General features: G+C 46.1%; 1 protein-coding gene across 8 annotated transcripts; it reads right to left on the bottom strand.

Annotated features, from left to right (window-relative positions):
* Positions 1-8,364: 8,364 nt before the first annotated feature.
* LOC133110449 (uridine-cytidine kinase-like 1) lies at positions 8,365-22,615 on the bottom strand. 8 transcript variants are annotated; one of them, XM_061220565.1, is made up of 15 exons: positions 22,482-22,615; positions 18,674-18,858; positions 17,660-17,766; positions 16,926-17,096; positions 16,688-16,759; positions 16,374-16,581; positions 15,995-16,056; positions 15,706-15,722; positions 14,238-14,336; positions 12,881-12,974; positions 12,487-12,549; positions 11,596-11,718; positions 10,866-11,066; positions 9,024-9,180; positions 8,365-8,643 (listed from the first exon to the last, which is right to left on the bottom strand). In XM_061220565.1, exons 1-15 carry the CDS (start codon positions 22,517-22,519, stop codon positions 8,564-8,566), a joined length of 1,677 nt encoding a protein of 558 aa, XP_061076549.1. In that variant the 5' UTR covers positions 22,520-22,615; the 3' UTR covers positions 8,365-8,563. The 8 variants fall into 8 exon arrangements, with proteins under 8 accessions (XP_061076549.1, XP_061076551.1, XP_061076552.1 ...); XM_061220567.1 differs by having other exon boundaries at positions 10,887-11,066; XM_061220568.1 differs by having other exon boundaries at positions 10,866-10,994.
* Positions 22,616-23,197: the final 582 nt, after the last annotated feature.

The following is a 23,197-nucleotide window of genomic DNA, read 5'->3' as shown; positions in this document are numbered from 1 at the left end:
GTGGTGACCCCTGACCCCCATAACCCCCTGGGGGTAGCAGGACTCAGTGGGCAGTGGGACCATTGATTTCATCCCACATCAATCATATGAAAAACATAAGTAAAAGGAGTGCTGTATACGTAGATTGTAGAGCATGTAAGACTTTTCCTTCTGTAATTATGAGCTTTAACGGGCACCTTCTATGAAAACAAACACTATAGAACCCAGGCAGATATCTCTCTTACACTATCTGTTTATTCTCGATCTTTCCTTTTCCTTTTGGTGCAGAATTATTTTAGTCCCATTCAGGCACGAGCGTGTCCCCACTATGGCAGTTCCTGACTTTGAAGAAGTTGAATAAATTCTCACATCATTCGAGTAGTAGATACATTGTTCTTAAAGCTCAACACTATGCCTCTGCTTCATTAAGTAGCTAAAATCATTAAGTAATGCTTAAAACTGCAACAGTATTTTGAGAGCTACTGTAGGACTACAAATGCTAAGTTAGGAACATATAAATGAGTCCTCATGGATTTCGGTTTTATTTCTGAAAGTTTGAGTTTTGTATTAGAATAAATCTTTCAAAGTGGAGGTTTTCATTCTAAAAGCAAAAGCTTCTAATGCATCGCCTGGATGTATTCATATGCATTAGTAGTCTTTAAGTGCAGGTACTGTGCCGGTTGTTGGTCGATGCACTGTGTCGGTCAGCTTGCTGGCTTCCTCTGGTACGATGGCAATATGTGGCTGTAAAGTAATTTAACCCCGGGAGCATGCACCGTTAGCCCCCATCTTCTCTGCACCCATACGGGCGGGAGACTGTGGGGGGAAAAACCCTCATGCATTGTTCCCAAAACAGCTGTCTTCCTGAACCCCCTGTAAATCCCCCTCCTATCAGGGTGCAGCATCCTTTACGGGACGGGAAGGTTTCAGAAAGCAGTGCCTGTGGGGCCCAGCCATCATTCTCTTGGACCCCCCTTCATTACTCCCTCCCTCTCACATCTCCCTCATGCCTCAGTTTCCCTGAAAGTATGCATGAAGCATCGGATGTTTCATGACAAATTCACAATATTCACGTTCGGTATTGTTCTGATTGTTTCAGTGCGACTGGTGCAATGGTTTCATTTCTGCAACAGCAAACCTCGGACATAATAACTAACCAGGACCCAAGGAGAAACTGTGTGGAGCTCTGCCCCAGTGAAAGCTATGTGCCTCAACCCCCCTGATCAAATCTCGTTTCCTGGGGAGGCCTGGCTCCAAATTCCAAATGGTTATAAAAACGCCAGACGGTTCATTGGTTCGTTGCGGACCCATTTGAGTGGTCGACATCAAAGGCCTGATTTTGGATTTAAGGAGACCAAACCAAGCAATCGGGGAGGATGCAATCAGACAGCCCGGACCAGTAAAGAGCGGAAGGCAGAGTGGTACTACTGTCTCTGTATCGTGGTTTATTTATTGGCTGATCTAGACTCTCCGCATAGGGGCCACTAATATTTAACCCCACTAATACAAGCATGCTGATACCTTCGGCCCTCGCTAAATTCCGTCGTTGGGTTAGCGTGGGGTTTTACAACTGTGAATCATCTATACAACTTATTTATTTCATCTTTTCAAAGTGTTATTTATGAAATGTGAGAGGAGAATAATATGTATTTAACAGGGCTCTTTGGATAATATGAAATGAACAAACAGTAAACATTTTCAACTTAATTTTATTTTTTACAAAAGCTAAAATACTGATTTTAACACCCCGTTCCCCAACCCCAGATGGTTTACCCCCGCCCCCTCCCCCCAGCTCCAGTGTATCCTTAGAGTGCTGAACCATTAACCCCAAATTCCCACAACAGCCCCTGAACAGACCTCCCTCCTTATTCCAACATACCCTCACCACATTTCTCCATCCCAACCCCCATGCCCTCTACCCCAAGACCTTCACCCGTCCATCTCTCTACTTCTCCATCCTCCTTCATGAACTCCTCTACTGCTTCACCTGTCTTCATTCTGGCATCTTCCAGCCAACGTCTACCCTTCCCAACCCCCTCCACTTCAGCAGAGTAGTGACACATGTATGTTTGAATGTAAATGGGAAATGGTTGGCATTTATATAGCGCCTTCATCCAAAGCGCCGTACAATTGATGCTTCTCATTCACCCATTCATAAACACACTCACACACCGACGGCGATTGGCTGCCACGCATGTAAGGCCTGAGCCAATGTTGCCCTCATTGTTCTCATATTTGAATGCGTACAGAGAGAGAGAGAGAGAGAGAGAGAGGGGGGAGAGGGGGAGAGACAGAGCACTGCCGTTATCATCCTCAGCAAGTTACTTGACCTGTGCTGCATCAATAAATACATCCAGATTTGTTTGCTTAGAAATGAAATAATTAATGATTTGAGACAGCAATGGCTAATTAATTTCAGCAATGGATAATTAATGCTGAATTCACTGTTACGTTGCTGTATTCATACTACACATATTTATTTGAACTGTCATCCAGTTTGATTCGCTGCTACTGTATTTTTATATTGTAGCTTCCTCTAGTGGCAGAGAGAGTAAGCACAAGGCAGGCTCTTTTCAGTCGTTGTTTGGTTATCGCTGCAAATTGTATGCTCACGTCTTTCACTGGCTTTGTGTCTGTAGTGCCTCAGCATGTACTAACCCTTGAAGCAAAGTGTAATTGTTGTGTATTCCTGTGCGCTTTGTGTGTAGAAAAACATGATTCGAAACTGAAACTGAACACCACCCCAAAAACAAATGAACAAACCAATAAAAAGGTGCACAAACATAATCACAAGATAGAAAATGAGTGGGGTAAAATGGACACAAATATGTGTTTGTTTCATCTGTCCAATCCATTACATTACATTACATTACATTACATTATTGGCATTTGGCAGACACTCTTATCCAGAGCGACATACAGTTGATTAGACTAAGCAGGAGACAATCCTCCCCTGGAGCAATGCAGGGTTAAGGGCCTTGCTCAAGGGCCCAACGGCTGTGCAGATCTTATTGTGGCTACACCGGGATTAGAACCGCCAACCCTGCATGTCCCAGTCATTTACCTTAACCACTACGCTACAGGCCGCCCCTGTAGCGTAGTTCCTCAGCGTCTGTGGTTAATTCTTTGGGTCATTTATCGTTCCACATTTAGCAGTTTGAATGAGCGGACACCCAGTGGGCTGACAGACCTGAGATTGAGCACATCTTTCACCATTCTCAGGTTGGACAGTCCTGCGGGAGGCACTCTGATCGCTGTTGACAACCGCACCCAGCTCTGCCGGCCCAGCAGCATCCCTCCGGCTGGGCAGCGGTCTGTGGGGGCGGCCAGAGCTCCCGGGTGACCTCGTGAGCCCATGTGGCTGAAGAGGGGAGGGCAATGACGAACGCGGGAACTCAGCTCCTACTCCGGGCTTCCCGATTGGCTCAGCTGGTAACTACACTCGCTGTGATTGGTCTAGTGGTTCTTGATTTGAACCCACACTTCAGCAAAATGTTCAACCGACACACAGTACGGGAGAGAGGGGTGATTTACAATTCCTAATTGGAGGAGAAAAAATGATTGTGTAACGTACGTAATGAAACATAATACGCATACCTTGTTTAGCAAGGTGCAGACCAAGGGACTATAAAGTAAACTTAAAAAGAATGGTCGAACATTCATGCCGTTTATTTTGGTCACCAAGATTTTGGCAAACAGCCGCTTTTGTCAGGGCCCTGGTGAAGGTAATGACCCGGAGACCAGGAAATGCATGATGAGAACTCATAGGCTAAGTTATACATTTTATTTAGCCATCAGAACAAAGTGCACTGTTTGCAGAAGTCCGTTCAAATACAACAGCACAAGCACACCATGAAGGGTGTGTGGGAGGTGTGAGATACCCACACGCTTAATTTCAAATCATTCAGCTGAGGAAATGAAACCACAAATGCGAGCTACTCTTAAGTTAGTAACTTCTGTATATACCTAAAATATTCTTTATCACACAACACAACTGTCTGGACCACAAAAAACAACAACAAAAAATACTATCAAAAAATATCAAAAGCCCCAGAATGTGAATTATCATTTACATGTCACAGTACATTAGTAGATTCTCAGAAAAACAGCATTAAAGCTCACCCCCAACACGTGTTTAAAAATAGTTTCCTCTAACCAGTAAGTAATGCTGCACGTACATTCACATGCAGTACACGCATGTACAGATAATGCTGTTTTGAGAGACACTGGCAATGCATTCACAGCGTGCTATCTGCATTGCAATATTTAATTATACAACACCTTTCATACAGAAATGTTGTCCAAAGAAATAGAAACATTGTCTAAAACAGAAAGAAAATAAAAGAAGGCAAGCAAGTAACATTGCATTTAAGGAAACTAGATCATATAAATTAACATTTTTGATACTATGTCTGCATTTTACTTTCAGTTTACACGCCTGTCTAATGTCGTCTATTCCTGCTGAATCTGCATGCACTGAAGGGTCTAGATAATGTGATTATGAAAATGTGATTATGTATATCGGTCGTACTTGCCTGAGGTGCCAAAAACACAAAATGAACGAAGTAACAGGAATACATAACGCACGATTGAACGTTAATGATAACATCACCGTGACGCAGAGCCGTGCCTACCTGCTGCCGCTGAGAGGGCCAGGGCCAGACCCCGTTGGCCCTGCGCCCCTCACCTCCGCCCGGAGGACTGCTCAATACTGGGAAGTGATGAAAAGACGTGAAGGTTTGTTTCCATTTGAGCGGGGAAATCTGCATCCTTCCTGTGCGAATGAGACGATACTGCTTCTTTTCTTTTTCTTTTTTTTTTCCTCAAGCAACACGAAAAAGAAATAATAGGGTATAAAATCTACTTTTACCCGAGACACCACGACTTTTGTGTCAGGCGTGAGAATTTATATTTTATCTCCGTGCCACGCTGGATGTCAGCGGCGCGACTAAAATTAGAACTTTTCTCTGACGTCAGGTGCTGACCACACACTGATAGATAGCCTTTGGGGTGGTTTCGCTTCTTGGAATTGGCTTGGTGTAGATATGACAGGAAACAAAAAATGAGACAGTCCACCTGAATGAGACATGCCTTCTTCTCCCCTTTGTCTTCTGCGCTTAATATAGAAACATCTGTGCTGCCATTTTGTCTTGACACAAACTCTTTGCTAGTTGTTAACACTGATCATTATCACTGTGGAACTGGAACCAGCCTTGCTCATTGTACCCGTTTCCTATTTGAGAGCTGCAACCAGGCTGGCTCATTGTACCCCTTCCCCGCTACAGAGCTGGACCCAGGCTGGCCAACTCTACACCTTTTCCACTGTGTCAGCTCAAGAGACTAGCATTGCTTGTGTTTTCCTATAGGAGAGCTCAGGGGGTGGGGGTATTAATGTACAACCAGATGGACAGACAAATATGGAGTCTACACATCATGTTCACTTTAAAATCTTTTACACTTTAGATGTTTGCAGTGTAATTCTTTTAGTGTAACTTCAAGTATAGACTGCAGATGAAGACCGGACGGTTTTGGAAAGTAGTATCCTAGTCACGTTTCTGCATGGTGACATTTTGTTGTGCCCTGATGGCCAATAAACTATTTTGGGTAAAGCACTTATTCTTTCCCACAGCACTTGAATCCTTAGACAGCAAGTTTCCTAGAGTCACATTCTTAGTCTTAACCATATTGCTGGATACCTGCCAAAATCCTTACTAGAGATGCTGAGCATATCTGTGAATTATACTGTAGGTGCAAAACTACCCCTACAAGTATACCTACAGTACATGATCATATTAAATGGAGCCTTCCATAAGGCAAAGATACGGCAGGACTTCATTTTTTTTTTTTCAACGCAGCACAAAGCTATTTGGCTTGATTTTTGAATAGCCAGTGAAAGCTAATTTGAGCGCCAGAGCCCAGTGCACACAAGCACAAGCACAGTCTGAGTATATATAACCACAATCTGTGTGTGTGGCCACAGCTCATTGGTGTCTTTCAGATGTTTATTTTCACATTTCTCTCACGCTTTCTTTTTGCATTTCAATTGAGGATTCACTAAGACTCCAACGGATGTAAAGTATAAAAGTGCAACTTCACCGTTACAACTTGACCACCACAGGCACTGGTTTACACAGCAATGTGCTGAGGGCTAATTCCCCTTCCGCCGGGCTCAACCGCTCTCTACCATAGCAAAAATATATTCTCGCAGAATTTATGTAACATGGGAGTGTTGCATAAAATGTCTTTATTCCTGCGTCTTTTGACCTTTGTGCTCAACAGATATAAATCATAATGCTAAAAATGCAGTGGAAAAAACTGCTACAGAATACGTTGTGAACGCTCGTGAGAAAGAGGAACGCATGTAATCTGAGTTTTGCACGGTAACTAACGGTGTGACCACCACAGAACTTTCCAGCAGGGTCTACAGACTGTTTACTGCTACCATATATGGTAAAAGCAGCTCATGGGCACAGGGCGAACCCTGAAGGTAAGGTCAGCCTACATCCTGTAGAGAGAGAATATAACAACTCACACCTTTAATCTGACGATCTTTGTGTGCACATCAAATACCGATGAGACCACAACAGTGCATGCCATTTACTGACAACTGTACCGACCGCTCAGTTTTACCTAAGAACCAGATAGTATCTAACACTGTGTCAAGCCTGGTCTTGAAAACCCCCAGGGTTTCAGCCTCCACAGCATGACCTGGTAAGCTATTCCGCACAGTGACCACTCTGTGAGGAAAAAATACTAATGTCTGTGCAGAATTTATCTTTTTATCAACTTCCATTTGTGCCCCCTCGTTCAGCTAGCGGGAACATAGCCTGAAGAATCTCTCATGGTTCACGCTGTATGTATATGCATTTGTTTGTGCATCGTGGCGGAGCATAGACCTGAAATACTGCTAGTGTATGCAGGTACAGCACAGTACTGCTAAATGGGTTTACTGTATTGTCCTGTAGAGTAGCACCAAATCACCTGGGCTGCACTTGGCTGCATTGGTGTGCTGTCCTGTTTGGTACTGATGAATACTCTGAATGTCCCGTCACTCCCCACTCACTCTCACCGTCTTTCTCTCCGAACACAACAAATCCATGCACAATCCTAGACACGCTGCCTGAAAAGGGAACGTCGTACACGTCGACAGACACCTGTCGTAGTCCGCCCATGCGTTTATTGTGAAGCTTTTCAGCAGGGAAGTGGATCTAAACATGCAGAACCCCTGATCAGCTACTCGTCTCTGTGTGTTTTGTGGCCACTGAGCTTTCATCAAAGGAGATCAAACCAAAGAGCTTCAGAAAAGAAATTCTGCCCACACAATTTTCCAGTAAAGTGGCCCTCACAACAATTCACTTTGCTTTTCACAAACCACTGTTGTTTTTCATTCACTAGGTTCATACGAGGTAACTGTTAATAGGAAACTATGCGAGCAACACAAAATACATTAAATATTAAAAAGAAACTAAAATGATGATTGCATTGAGATACAAAGGCATGTGTCACACCCCTTTCTATCCATAATCATGTTGTAGAAATCAATATTATATTTAAGAAATACACTGTATTTACAAAAATGTATAAATTAGCAAAATAAAAATTTATATTATTGCTTCCATTTCACACTTCCAGGAGATTATCAACATCACATTTTCTAAGGGACTTCCCCCCCCCCCCCCATCTAAAAACAAATATCCTTCCTCTAACCCAACACATGTAGACACATGAAATGTGCATACATATGCACTTAGTGAGCACATTATTAGGCAGACTTGTACACCAGCTTTTTAATGCAAATATTGAATCAGCCAATCATGTGGCAGCAACTAAAAGCATAAAAGCAGACAGAGGTGGTCAAGAGGTTCAGCTGTTTTTCAGACCAAATGTCTAAATGGGGAAGGAATGTGATCCAAGTGAGAATGGAATGATTGTTGGTGCCAGACTCGTTTGAGTATCTGAGAAACTGCTGATCTTCTGGGATTTTCATGCACAACAGTCTCCAGAGTTTGCAGAGAATGGTGCGAAATACAAAAAACATCCAGTGAGCAGCAGTTCTGCGGGCACACACGTTGTTCATGAGAGAGGTGAGAGGAGAAGGAACTGACTAGTCGAAGCTGACAGGAAGGTGACAGTAACGTTATAACCACGCATTACAACAGCGGTATGCAGAAGAGCATCTCTGAACACACAACACGTCAAACCTCTAAGTGGATAGGCTACAGCAGCAGAAGACCAATAAGTTAAAAAAATAAGTCAAATAAATACCTAATAAAGTGCTCGCTGAGTGTATACCTCATCACACTTGTTCCTGCGTTTGATCTGCACTTCATTGTACGTCGTTCTGGATAAGGGCATCTGCTAAATGTCTTGTAATGTAATGTAATGTAATGTAATGGAATGTGTATAGAGACACAGGTAAACCTCTGCCCTGCACTGATCTAATAGCGCATGGCTGCGATGGTGCGCTGCAGTTGTTGTGGATGTACAGCAGTGTTCAGGGATCAGTCTGTGGTTGTGAAGTCCTGGGTCTCTCAGCCGGGGAGGCGGAGGGATGCCCCGGTCTGCCGGGGCGCTGCTGCTGCCATTAACCGCTCCCACCAAGCCCCTCTTCATCCCTCCGCTCCACCGAGCCGTCCGTACCGAAGTAGCGATCGCCGAAATTCCCTGCAAGAGGAGACGCCCCGAAGTCAGTCGCCAGCCGACGCGTGACACCAATCCAGGATGTTTTCACGCAACACACGCACACACACACACATGCACGTTCACATACACACACACACACACACACACACACACACTCACATACACACACACACGCTCACATACACACACGCGCACATACACACACACACACACACGCTCACATACACACACACACGCTCACATACACACACACACACACGCGCACATGCACGTTCACATACACACACACACACACACACACTCACACACACACACACACGCTCACATACACACACACACACGCGCACATGCACGTTCACATACACACACACACGCCGGCACGGGCCCCTAGTCTCATTCACCAATCCCGGGGATGATGTGGAAGAGCTGGTCCACGTTCTTGTCGACGGCGGTGGTGATGATCTGGACCTGGGGGAAGGCATAGGCTACTGAGTGCACCCCCATCTCTGCCATCAGCACAGACACCAGCAGGATCCTGCTCTCTTCCACGTCATGGTCCTGGGGAGACATTTCACCATAACACACTCCCTTATACACACTCTACAAAATTACACATCCCTTACACATCCCTTACACACACTCTACAAAATGACGCATTCCCTTATCCCTTACACCTGTTACAAACTCCCTCATATTGTTTACACACAACACTTACATGCCCATTACACAAATGTTAGCCATTCCTTACACACACCTGGCAACACTCTTGCAATGCACTCTGTCATACATATATACAGGGTATATACTGTTATTCATATACAAATGAGGATATGAGTCAGTTACTCATTTGTAATGGCAGTCTCACAGCTATAACCGCCTTCCCACGCAGAGCGGCCATTTTGTCTGCCACGGCATAGTGAGTCTGGTGCACAGGAGGAGTGGTGGAGAGAGGCCAGAGGAGTGGGCAGAGAGCTGCCTGCTGTGTTGGGCAGAGTGGCTGGAGTGTGTGGAGGTCAGGGTGGAGTGTGGGCTGGGGAAGGACGCAGCCTGGTGCAGAGAGCTGGCCGCTGTGCTGGGTGGAGCTCGTGGAGGTCAGGGGGTGGAGGTCAGGGTGGAGCGTGTGGAGGTCAGGGTGGAGCGTGTGGAGGTCAGGGTGGAGTGTGTGGAGGTCAGGGTTGAGTGTGTGGAGGTCAGGGTGGAGTGTGTGGAGGTCAGGGTGGAGTGTGTGAAGGTCAGGGTTGAGTGTGTGGAGGTCAGGGTGGAGTGTGTGGAGGTCAGGGTGGAGTGTGTGGAGGTCAGGGTTGAGTGTGTGGAGGTCAGGGTGGAGTGTGTGGAGGTCAGGGTGGAGTGTGTGAAGGTCAGGGTTGAGTGTGTGGAGGTCAGGGTGGAGTGTGTGGAGGTCAGGGTGGAGTGTGTGAAGGTCAGGGTTGAGTGTGTGGAGGTCAGGGTTGAGTGTGTGAAGGTCAGGGTTGAGTGTGTGGAGGTCAGGGTGGAGTGTGTAGAGGTCAGGGTGGAGTGTGTGGAGGTCAGGGTGGAGTGTGTGGAGGTCAGGGTGGAGTGTGTGGAGGTCAGGGTTGAGTGTGTGGAGGTCAGGGTGGAGTGTGTGGAGGTCAGGGTGGAGTGTGTGAAGGTCAGGGTTGAGTGTGTGGAGGTCAGGGTTGAGTGTGTGAAGGTCAGGGTTGAGTGTGTGGAGGTCAGGGTGGAGTGTGTGGAGGTCAGGGTGGAGTGTGTGGAGGTCAGGGTGGAGTGTGTGGAGGTCAGGGTGGAGTGTGTGAAGGTCAGGGTTGAGTGTGTGAAGGTCAGGGTGGAGTGTGTGGAGGTCAGGGTGGAGTGTGTGGAGGTCAGGGTGGAGTGTGGGAGGACTCTGGAGCTGGAGTTGAACTGGAGCTGAGAGGCCCGGGGATTGTGGGCTGAGCCGTACGGGGTGCTGTGTGGAGACGCAGGCCCACCAGTAACACACGCAGGCCCACCAGTAACACACGCAGGCCCACCAGTAACACACGCAGGCCCACCAGTAACACACGCAGGCCCACCAGTAACACACGCAGGGCCACCAGTAACACACGCAGGCCCACCAGTAACACACGCAGGCCCACCAGTAACACACGCAGGCCCACCAGTAACACACGCAGGCCCACCAGTAACACGCGCAGGCCCACCAGTAACACACGCAGGCCCACCAGTAACACACGCAGGGCCACCAGTAACACACGCAGGCCCACCAGTAACACACGCAGGCCCACCAGTAACACACGCAGGCCCACCAGCAACACGCGCAGAGCCATCATGGCGGCCGCTCCGGTGGACACGGCGCAGTCCATCAGGATGACGTGGTCCTCGCTGATGTCTTTGGGCAGGCGCAGGTAGTGCAGCTGGGAGGATGAAGGGGGGAGTGCTTCAGGCGGGGGAGAGAGAACGACAGACAGGGGAGGAGTGCGGGAAGGCTAGAGGAGAGGGAAAGGAAACGTGACATCACTGAGCTCTTTCGGCAGGCCGTGGTGGGCGGGGTGTGTGGCCATGATCACGCAGCAGTGGAAATAAAAACTTCAGAACCGTCTTACCGACCAACGATTCAGTTAGTCCCAGAGCCTCATATCAATGGAGATCATTCTCATTCTGCATGATTATGCATTGTGTTCAGTGTTCATCTTGAGTCTCTTGATCCATGCAGGCAACCATGTCCGTGTAGGTACATAACATGACATTTCACCCATTAGCTCACGGGGAAACCTCCCATGCTAACATTACACGTTACTCATTTGTACCACAGATACACACACACACACACACACACAATTACATTACATTTACATTACATTTACTATTGTGTCTGACTAGCAGAAGCCATGCTGGAGTCCCGCACAAGCCTGGAGCCCACAGCCTTCTGACTGTGCACTCCCTAGCCACCGTTCCCTGACCACAGTGGCCTGTGTACACATGTGGTCGCAGTGTCTCTCTGGGTGTGGGTGGTACCTCCGGCTCTCCGGACTCCTGATTGGTCTGGATCAGGATTTTTCCGATCTTCACGTCCCTGCAGACAGCTTTGAGCGCTGGCTCCATGGTCTCGCCCGCGCTGAGGATGGACACGCCCGTAATCTGCAACCAATCACAGCTGTCGATGTCAGCGCGGCACAGTGTAGTTCCCTTTAGCTGTAGTACAACCTTCAGTACGAGACTGAAGGGGGCCGCGGTGGCGCAACAGGCTAAGACGCAGCAGACTTGCGGTTGCAGTTTACTGCCGGCCAAAAGACAAGTTTGGCCGGCTCACGTGGAGCAGCATAATTGGCTCGCTGCTCCAGAGGGAGGGACTTGGCAGGGTTAGTAGATCGCCGCACTATAAGCACCTCGGGCGCCTCGGAATCATGGTCACAAGATGAGGCGAAACGGCGAAGACGTGTCACTCTCGTAGGGCCGCAGAGGGACGGGGTGTGGCCGGTGTATCTAACACTAGCTCTAATTGAATCAGACGGGGTACAATGGGCTACCAAATTGGGAGAAAAAGGGAAAAAACTGAAAAAAAAAAAAAAAAGTACCAGACTGAAAATGAATGTGGTTCATTTTTCTTTTATTCTGCGAGATGTTTGTTTGCTTTGTTTTGATTATTTTATACTGTGAAAAATGACAGATTGTTTTTAAAGAGAAACTCCCACATGTCCTTTCTTTAGTCAGCTGAACACTGATCTGTGAAATTCTTCTCGAAAAAAACACATTTCTAACAAAAAATTTTCTTCTTGCTTTTCTGTGCCTAATTTTCAATTGTTTTGCAGACAGGCCTTTCAAACATCTAAGGACACACACACACGCACACGTGCACACACACACACACACACACACACACACACACACTGCAGGTGTGAGACTTACCCCTTTCCCAGAGAAGCTCCGCCCCTCGTAGTCCTGACCCTGCGGAGTCTGCACTGTGTAGGTCTGTACAGAAGAGATGCATCGTGGGAAACCAACACCACCAAACACAAGAACCAACCAGAATATAGGACGCCATGATGGAGCTGCACTCAAACTAATTAACTGCCAATGCCCCACTATGAACAGTCTTCAGATACATTTTAGCAAATCAGTGTTAAAGGATTCATTAACTCAGTGAGCGTTCCTACAGAAGCTGGCAGAGAAGCTACCAAAGACCTGCAACCTGAGTGTATAAACCACAGCCATCATTCACTTTGTCCACAAGGATGCAGGGGTGTTCTCACAATGAAACCAATGCCGTCACACACACACACACACACACACACACACACACCTGGGAGGGCAGGAAAGAAAGAGCATGCTCAATCAGCAGGCACATCAGCCTCTTGGAGTAGAAGATAAACTCATCTCGGGTGGTTTCTTTGTCCCTGAGGAAGAGAGGGAGAGAAGAGGGGGGTCAGTAGATGTGCATGGTGAGGATGGTGCGCATGCCCCTGACCTGGGGTCAGTATGGAGGGTGTCTGACCTGAGGATGGTGTGCATGCCCCTGACCTGGGGTCAGTATGGAGGGTGTCTGACCTGAGGATGGTGTGCATGCCCCTGACCTGGGGTCAGTATGGAGGGTGTCTGACCTGAGGATGGTGTGCATGCCCCTGACCTGGGGTCAGTATGGAGGGTGTCTGACCTGAGGATGGTGTGCATGCCCCTGACCTGGGGTCAGTATGGAGGGTGTCTGACTTGAGGATGGTGCGCATGCCCCTGACCTGGGGTCAGTATGGAGGGTGTCTGACCTGAGGATGGTGTGCATGCCCCTGACCTGGGGTCAGTATGGAGGGTGTCTGACCTGAGGATGGTGTGGATGCCCCTGACCTGGGGTCAGTATGGAGGGTGTCTGACTTGAGGATGGTGCGCATGCCCCTGACCTGGGGTCAGTATGGAGGGTGTCTGACCTGAGGATGGTGTGCATGCCCCTGACCTGGGGTCAGTATGGAGGGTGTCTGACCTGAGGATGGTGCGCATGCCCCTGACCTGGGGTCAGTATGGAGGGTGTCTGACCTGAGGATGGTGCGCATGCCCCTGACCTGGGGTCAGTATGGAGGGTGTCTGACCTGAGGATGGTGTGCATGCCCCTGACCTGGGGTCAGTATGGAGGGTGTCTGACCTGAGGATGGTGTGCATGCCCCTGACCTGGGGTCAGTATGGAGGGTGTCTGACCTGAGGATGGTGTGCTGTCCCTGACCTGGGGTCAGTATGGAGGGTGTCTGACCTGAGGATGGGGTGCATGCCCCTGACCTGGGGTCAGTATGGAGGGTGTCTGACCTGAGGATGGCGCGCATGCCCCTGACCTGGGGTCAGTATGGAGGGTGTCTGACCTGAGGATGGTGCGCATGCCCCTGACCTGGGGTCAGTATGGAGGGTATCTGACCTGAGGATGGTGCGCATGCCCCTGACCTGGGGTCAGTATGGAGGGTGTCTGACCTGAGGATGGTGTGCATGCCCCTGACCTGGGGTCAGTATGGAGGGTGTCTGACCTGAGGATGGTGTGCATGCCCCTGACCTGAGGTCAGTATGGAGGGTGTCTGACCTGAGGATGGTGTGCATGCCCCTGACCTGGGGTCAGTATGGAGGGTGTCTGACCTGAGGATGGTGCGCATGCCCCTGACCTGGGGTCAGTATGGAGGGTGTCTGACCTGAGGATGGTGTGCATGCCCCTGACCTGGGGCGTGTTCTCCAGCACGCTGAGAGTCTGAGGAAGAGGCTGGACCTGGTGGGCAGAAGCCAGGAGAGCCCTGCTGCCAGGAAACCCAAGATAATAAAGGAGAGAGAGGGAGAAATAATTATCGCTGTTATACGATTATTACTATATTATTGCTATTCCTATTGTCAGTAAACTGCGTCTTTCTTTAACCATTCCATTACATTACAGTACAGTCCTTTAGCAGACGCACTTATCCAGAGCGACGTACAATGAAGTGCAAATCAAATGCGCTGAAGACCCTAGAGGAAAGTACAGTTCCAAGTCCAAGAGTGATCACGTAGATAAAACTTGAACCTTTGAAGAGTACATCTTTCCAACTAGCATACCACGGTTGGCACCTAGATTATTACTACTACAGCTACTGAAACAGCTATTACTACTACAACCAACAGACATGGACAACAACAGTTGATTACCAAGTAACTTTAATTTCTAGCATTAGAAGAAGACATTGTTTAAAAGTACTGTTTAAAGGCAGGTTTTGCTGCTTATCAAGTAAAAGGGAACATGATTGCAGTGTAGCCTTTAAAATTAAAATAAAAAACATCTGTAATGCATTAATCACAACACAGATCATATACTGTATAAACAGGACAATAGCTTTAATTATTAATTGAAATGTATTACATTTGCCTCAACATCTTTCTCTATAAACTGTATAACACAACATGTTCCAATGTTTTAGCAAAGTTGCATGAATCATGAAAAACCTGGCCAGTATTACTGTAACAATAACGATTAGCATGTGAGTTAATCTGCTAACCAGTTTGTACATAAATGGTAAATGTCTGCCTTTATCCAAAGCGCTGTACAATTGATGCTTCTCATTCACTGACACTGTATTTAGACACACACAAACATACCAACGGCAATTGGCTGCCACGCAAACCACACAAACAATTTGGGAGTTAGGTGTACTTCCCTCTAGGGTCTTTCAGCGAACTTATCCCTGGTTATGGGTATGCACTTTGTTGTACGTCGCTCTGGATAAGAGCGTCTGCCAAATGCCAATAATGTAAATGTAAATGTCTTGCCCAGGGTGTGATCGAACTGGCAACCCTCCGACGGCCAGACGACTGCTCTGACCTCCTGTCGCCCCTATGGATTCTAGTGAATGCAGCATGGTGGTGATGCAACCACAGCACTAATGCAGCGCTAACGCAGCGCTAATGTAGTGCTAACGCAGCGCTAACGCAGTGCTAATGCAGCGCTAATGTAGTGCTAACGCAGCGCTAACGCAGCGCTAATGCAGCGCTAACGCAGCGCTAACGCAGCGCTAATGCAGTGCTAATGCAGCGCTAACGCAGCGCTAATGCAGTGCTAATGCAGCGCTGCAGCGGCAGTACAAGAGGAATGAGAAGAGCCACAAGTGGGCGAGAGAAGTGGAAGTGCCACTTTACCTGACGCTGAGCTCACGCTGTGCAGAGAACCAGAGGGAGGTGGGTGGTGACCAACGGAACGTTCCGGAAACAGACAGAAAAACTATATTACCAGTGTTTTCTTAAGGAGGGGTGGGGGTTGGTTCGATGGGGGTGGTGTGCAGGTGCTACATGTAAGTGGTGACGGTGAGGTTGGGGAGGGTGGTTCAGAGAGAGTGTGGGGAGCGGTTCAAGGGGCTCTCTGGAGATACTCCACATTGCTGCTCCCCTCCCCCGCCCCACATCACGGGGGAGGCAGCCTCTCGCTCACCTCCTCCAGCTGGCTGTGGACGTGCTGCACGATCAGGTCAATGGCCACCATGTTACCACCCCCTGCAGCACAGTGAGAGTCACAACCCCATACTGACAACCCTCAGCTGCCCTCTACTGGTCACACTGTAGGTTCACATGCATTAACAAATTAAGAGGATGTGTCCTTATTCCATTCAGTTGGCGCCTGCATTTACCAAAAAAAAGGTTTCCATTGCCTACATTGTAACTATTATGTATAAATGTTTTTTCTGCTTGTCTGTGAGTGTGTATATAGCGTGTGAGTATGTGCGAATTAGCGTAGAAGTGTGAGTGTCTGTACGTGCGTGTGTGCTCGTATGTACTGTATAGGTGCGTGTATATATTGGGTGGGGTCTCACCGCGAGGCACCACAATATCGGCCAGGCGCATAGTTGGTTCGATGTACTGCTCGAAGGCAGGCTTCACAAACTTGTTGTACTGCTTGATGACTCCCTCAATGTCTCGGCCCCTCTCTGTGATATCTCTGCGCAGCCTGCGGACCAATCGGATGTCAGAATCTGTGTCCACGAAGATCTTCATGTCCAGAAGCTGAGAGCGGGAACACGACTTTTTTTTGAGAACAGAACAGGAATTGAAACTTTGTACATTATGTTTTTTTTTTTTTTTTTTTTTTATAGAATCAAAAGGAAATATCATGCATTCGCCTTCTTACCTGCAATATTTCCTTATCTGCAAAAGACATGATTCCTTCAAAAATAATAACGCTGGCGCCATATACGTTTTTCTGGAAAGACGGGAGATGAAGATGAAGTGGAGCAGAACGGTGACATATTAAATATGATGTGAAAATGAAGATGGATTCGATGTGATTTTGCCTACTACGCCAAAAGAGATTAAAGGGGGGGTATTATATATATTTGAGGGTCAGGGGTGTAGACTCCAAATCTTACCCAGTCTCTCTGTCGGCCGTGTGTGGTGAAGTCATACACTGGGATCTTCACACTCTTGCCCTGCTTGAGTTTGCGAAGGGTCTGCACCAGCAGGTCAAAGTCAAAGGCACTGGGGTGATCAAAATTGTAGTCATTACTGGCAGCCAGGGCCTCCTCTTCCGGAGAGAGAACCTGGAGACACACAGGACAGGAGTGAATCTGAATCAGAGTCTGAGTTAGTCAGAATTGGAATAAAATCCTGAGGTTTAGGCTGCCTGTATCTGGGGTAGGGCCTGTGCAAACACCAATGGAATGGGGCAGATACAGGGTCATAACAGTGTGACCAGTCTACAGCCCTGTAATCATGAGATTAAGTCCACACCCCTGTAATCCTGAGATTCAGTCTACAACCCTGTAACCTTGAGATTGAGTCTACACCACAATGTTGACAATCGTGTTTTCAAGATTTCTTTTGTATGTTTGTGTGAATGTTACATTGGCGATTTGGGGATTTGAAATGTGACAATACTTGTATTTGAACTTGAAATATTTGTATTGTTGATCTTGAGCAAATGTGAGAATAAATTCTCATTTTAAAGATTAGGACAAAACATAATGAAGACCTGGAGAGTGGAGACTGTGTAGACTGTGTAGAAATTTCCTGAAAGTGTTTTAATCTGGTGAATTACAGCAGGGATCCGAACTCAAGCCCTCCTGGGTTCAGATGGACCGTATGTGAGTGGCCCTCCACTCACCTTGTAGAAGGAGTCCATGGACAGCAACACCACCCACGGCACGTCCAGGGCCTCGATGATCTTATTGGCCACTGTGGTCTTCCCTGAAGCACTGCCTCCACAGAGCCCTGCTTAGCCAATGAAAAACCACTTCACTCAAATCTACATGCTGCCAATTATTGGAAAGCATAATTATTATAAACTCATCATATGTTGCCAGCCAGTCAAAATCGCTTTTACTTTAAAAGCCATTGTCAGATTTTAATAAAGGGCATTTTTATAAATTGCGGTTTCACCATGTAGAAATTACAACAGTGTTTATACAGTCCCCTCCAAAAGTATTAGAAAGGTAAATTCCTTTCTTTTTGCTGTACACTGAAGACAACTGAGATTGAGATCAAAAGACGTACATGAGATGACAGCCGAAATTCAGCTTTTATTTCCTGGTATTTTTATCTAGATTTGTTAAACGACGATTTTGTTAAAACTCTTTGCATTTGAATGGATCTCTATGGTAAATGGGGGGTGGAACTGGATTCAGCAGTAAATTATGCTGATACAGTATGGAACACATTTGTTGGCTAAATGGCTTTAAATCATCAAGGGTCCAAGGTATCAAATGAGCCTCGAACCATCATGCTGACGCTGCTGCTAAATAAAATATGCAGTAAATATGAAAAACATATTTTATCTCAACAAATTTACCCTAACCCTTGGCAAGTAAATAAATGATGGGTTTTTGTCCCAAACATTATGCAGGGCACTGTAGGTTCCTAAATGACCCTTAATCGTTTAAGAACGTTTTCTGTCACCAGTTCCTTTTCGAACCTTTGCAAGTTTGAAAATGATCCCCTCGTTAAAAGGGTTCTCCTAAGCATCCTAGGCGTGTTAGACTGTGGTTGTTAGACCTGTTGCTGTTGGGTCATGGTCAGAATGTGATTAAATTCCATGTCAATTCAGTCAAGTTCTGTAAAGAACTAAAGTTTGATTTTTTTTTTACAGAATCCTTAACGGATGAATGTGCGGGCCCCGCACCGATGACGAAGGCGTCCTTGGACTGTGTGCCGTGCTGGTTGTACCAGGGCGGCCGGCCAGCGGTGTAGACGGTCCTGGTGCCGGTGCGCAGGAGCGGGGGCTCCGGTTTGCCCAGGCTGCTGCTCTTCCTCCGGGGGGCGCTCGCGGGCAGCAGGAGCCTGTCCGAGGTCTCCTGACTGCTCCCGCTGCCAGAACACGCACACAACACACAACACACAATACGAATAACATGGTCAATGGCAGGCATTTATATAGCGCCTTTATCCAAAGCGCTGTACAATTGATGCTTCTCCATTCACCCATTCATACACACACTCACACACCGACAGCGATTGGCTGCCATGCAAGGCGCCAACCAGCTCGTCAGGAACATTTAGGGGTTAGGTGTCTTGCTCAGGGACACTTCGACACAGCCCGGGCGGGGGATCGAACCGGCAACCCTCCGACTGCCAGACGACTACTCTTACTGCCGGAGCCATGTCGTCGCAGTAACATAACATCCAACACAACACGCCTCATAACATCCAACACAATAAAAAATTTAACAATTAACAAAAACAAGTAAAAATAAGGGAAAGGTAATCTTTATTTTACATATTTATACATTGCCCCCCTCACCCAGATTTCTGTCTTCATTCTTAAAGGTACAATAGGTAATTTCAGACTTCTAATGGTCAAGAGAGGAATTGCAGCAACAAACACCTTCAAGCCACAACACTGTTTATCCCTCCCCCTTCTCTGTGAACGCGCTGACGTTGAAACGCCATTGGCTGTGGAAATTAGAACCAATTTTCAACCAATGAGCTTGAATTATTGTACACATATACAATGTTTTGGTACCGTGTTGGGCCGTCAACTGTATATTTTAAAACCCTAATTTATTTAATCTTAACACAGGCAGAGGGTGAGTCAACATGTCAGTGAGCCTTTTTCAATGACAGGAAGGGATTTACAATAGTCTTGTAACAATGTTTTAACATAAAAATCTTACCAATAGACAATTCTGTGTTTTTAAACCCTGGAGGTTACTGTAAATCATAACTATATTCAGGAAAATAAAGTAGACCCTGATTAGGAGGAGAAATCGATTTATCCACCTTACTCATTTGCAAGGTTACCAAATTGTTCATCATGAGAAACGGATCTATCTAACTCACATTGGGAATGTTTCCAGTCACGGCTTTTTTACGTTTTTTTTATTTGCCTATTTTGAAATCATTAATATTATTATGTACAGTCACTAAATTATTTGAAAAGTCCTGAATGGAGGCAGTGTTTGGCAGGGTGTTTTTTCAGTTGCCAATAACACCTGAACGTCCAACGGGTGCAAACAGGTAATGCGAGAAGACCATGCACATGAACTTGTTCTGCAGGCTATAGTCCCAGAGCCAGGACTTCACAACGTCCTTCACAGTTGTTACAGTAGAGGGGTTATAACTTGAGAGAAGAGGTCATGAGCATTTTTCCTCATTCCACAGGTCATGAGAGAGGCTGAGGGGGGTCATGAGACGCGTGAAAGCACAAGGTCATGAGATGTACTGTTTGTTATATCTTATGCCCACAGACACGCACACCAATCAATCAATATAAATCAGGAGTGTCAAACTCCAGTCCTGGAGGGCCGCAGTGTCTGCAGGTACAATCAGCAGTCAATTAAGGCCTTGAGAACAAGGTGTGTGGACTCTTTAGCCAATGAAAGACTTGAAATCTGCTGAAACACACCAGAAACCAGCAGACACTGCGGCCCTCCAGGACTGGAGTTTGACACCCCTGATCTAAATGGTTAATGGCTGACATTTGTAAAGCGCCTTTTATCCAAAGCGCTGTATAATTAAGGCTTCTCATTCACTCATTCATAAACAAACTCACACACAATGGTGAGCGGCTGCCAAGCAAGGCACCAAACAGCTCATCAGGAGCAACTGGGGATAAGGTGACTTGCTCAGGGACACTTCAACACACCAAGGACGGGATCAAACCAGCAACCCTTCAGCTGCCAGACGACCGCTCTTACCTCTGGAGCCATCACTCCGTGTAGATCCAACATTCTTATTTTGACATATACTGACATGGTTAAATTTTTACTTTCAACATGTGTACATGAACACAGAAAAAATATTCACTTTTTAGTAGGCTGTTCTCCAGCACAATTAAAGTTTTTGTAATACTAATATATGCATTCGTTTAGCAGATGCCCTTAACAAGGGGCGACCTGTAGCGTAGTGGTTAAGGTAAAGGACTGGGACACGCAAGGTTGGTGGTTCTAATCCCGGAGTAGCCACAATATGATCCGCACAGCCGTTGGGCCCTTGAGCAAGGCCCTTAACCCTGCATTGCTCCAGGGGAGGATTGTCTCCTGCTTAGTCTAATCAACTGTACGTCGCTCTGGATAAGAGCGTCTGGCAAGTGCCAATAATGTAATGTAATGTAACAAGAGCATTGGAGTTAGTCTGCCTAACAACAGATCAGCAGGTATAAGTGGACAATCAATAAAGCACAAACTGTAAGTTAAATTATACATACCATAATACAAATCTCTGAACACACAACGCATCATAACTGTAAGTGGACAGGCTACGGCAGTAGAAGTCTAAAAAAATAAGTAATAAATAACGTTTTCAGAGAGTGTATGTGCATCTGAGGCCATTCCAAATAAAAAGGCTATTTCGCAAATAGATCCCAAAAACTTCAAGTGACACTAGTTATAGTGCAGCCGAATTTTAAAACCCTGACAAGTAGGCCTACTTCAGTTTTAGAAGAGGGCAGTATCTAATTAGTGAAATGAATTAACATTCAAATATGTTGTGGACATATTCTTAAGCAAACCTCCCAATTCAGTGTTTCTGAGTGGTACCCTAAATATATTGAAATATAAGAACAACAGTTGCCAAAGTGTTCCTTGTGGATAGTACCAACAGTTTGAACTGGGGGATACAGTGCAGTGGTACAATTTCTGTTCTTGGCTCTGTATGCCAGCACATTCATTTCATTTGAAACAAAATAATGAATATGACTGTAATCCATGTGTCCATGTGAGGATATTTACATGGACAGTTCCCTGCTCAGCTGTTAGTGATTATTCAGGTGCATTCCATTGCCTCCTTGGTGCATGTATAAGAAAGCTTTCAGCATGTAAGCTTTGCAATTACAGAGGTCACTAGTCTCTCGAAACTAATCCAATTAGAGGCTTGTTTTGTGACAGGCGGTGACAAGTTTGTCAGTACGCACACGATCTGTTCCCAAACAAACTGAAACGTTTTGAAATGTGGTAAATAGAAACACCAGAACAAGCAAAGACACTAACGAAAGAAGTAAGTAAGTAAGTAAGTAAATAAATAAATAAATAAATAAATAAATAAATAGCCTATCACTCGATCGAAATATCCTATCACTCGTAAAAATGCAAGTACATTCCACATAAATGAACTTAATGCACTACATGGGCAGCAGTTAATGCATTTGTCTTCTAAAATGCATTCGGCCATCTTCATTAGGCTCTATACGCCTACCATTAATACTGTAGCCTATAGTGCAGGGCTATGTAAAAGTAGCTTGATAAAAGTAAATAAAAGTAAATAAAAGTAAAATGCTGCACAAAGACGCAACTGCGAATTACATCCTACGTAGCGAGATATGTAAAATCAAAGTTAACAAGATGACCTGTTATTGCCGTGCCACTGTGACGTTATTGATTCGCGTTATTTACAATTAAATAACAATTGAAACAGCAATACGCCATTTTAATATTTCACCTATTTATCTTCGATGCCGCCTCCATAGTGCATTATTTAATTCCTGTGTAGCCTACCTGTCTAAGCGCGAGGCAGGTTTCTCTCGGCACTCCATTTCCCTGCTGGACAGACAGCAGTGTCGCGGATTGGTCTGACAGTCAGCTGCTCGTGCTATTCCAAATGCGTTCTGGGGGGTTACGTTTAGGTAGCCTACCTGTTCAAGACGCATGCGGTTCCCTCCTCAAACTCCTAGTTTCGCGCTTTTGATAGCTATCCAATAATGATTAGTTATATAAACAATGATTATGCATTAGTATGAGTTTTATTTGTTAGCCTGGTGTCAGTGAAACCTGGCAAATTAAATTCAATTGAATTTAATGTAAAGTTTTACATGTGGGGGGAAAAAAACATAAGGCAGAATTACTTTATGGGCGGAACAAAAGTGGAAAGTGCTCAAGTTGAAAAAGACGATGCTGAGTTGATCAAAGCCTTTCAGGTTCTAGACAATGGGCGGTAGTAGTTAAAAAAGGCCAGCAGGATGCTAGGATACATAGCCAAGAGTATTGAGTATAAACCTAAGGAAGTTATACGCACCTCGTATAATATAATTGTTTGACAACACTTAAGAGTACTGTGCAAATCTGCGGACCGCATTATAAGGAAGATATAGAGGCGCTGGAAAAGGGAAGCCAGATTGATTCCATGTATAAAAGATAAAGAGTTAATATGAATATGCTTAATCTCTTTAAGCTTAGTAAAATGAGACTTGGGGGGATTTGATAGAGGCTATTAC

This window comes from Conger conger, chromosome 14, assembly GCF_963514075.1.
Source record: "Conger conger chromosome 14, fConCon1.1, whole genome shotgun sequence".
Taxonomy (NCBI): domain Eukaryota; kingdom Metazoa; phylum Chordata; class Actinopteri; order Anguilliformes; family Congridae; genus Conger; species Conger conger.
The sequence above is the reverse complement of the archived record's forward strand: the minus strand, read 5'-3'. Positions and strand labels throughout refer to the sequence as shown.

Bases quoted from the DNA above. Each gene is read 5' to 3' on its own strand.
- LOC133110449 (XM_061220565.1), bottom strand. From the start codon at position 22,519: ATGGAGTGCCGAGAGAAACCTGCCTCGCGCTTAGACAG. The intron at 17,767-18,673 runs GTGCGGGGCCCG...TTGGCTAAGCAG, and splicing joins CAAGGACGCCTTCGTCATCG to GGCTCTGTGGAGGCAGTGCT. The intron at 17,097-17,659 runs GTGAGTGGAGGG...GTGTGTCTCCAG, and splicing joins CCATGGACTCCTTCTACAAG to GTTCTCTCTCCGGAAGAGGA.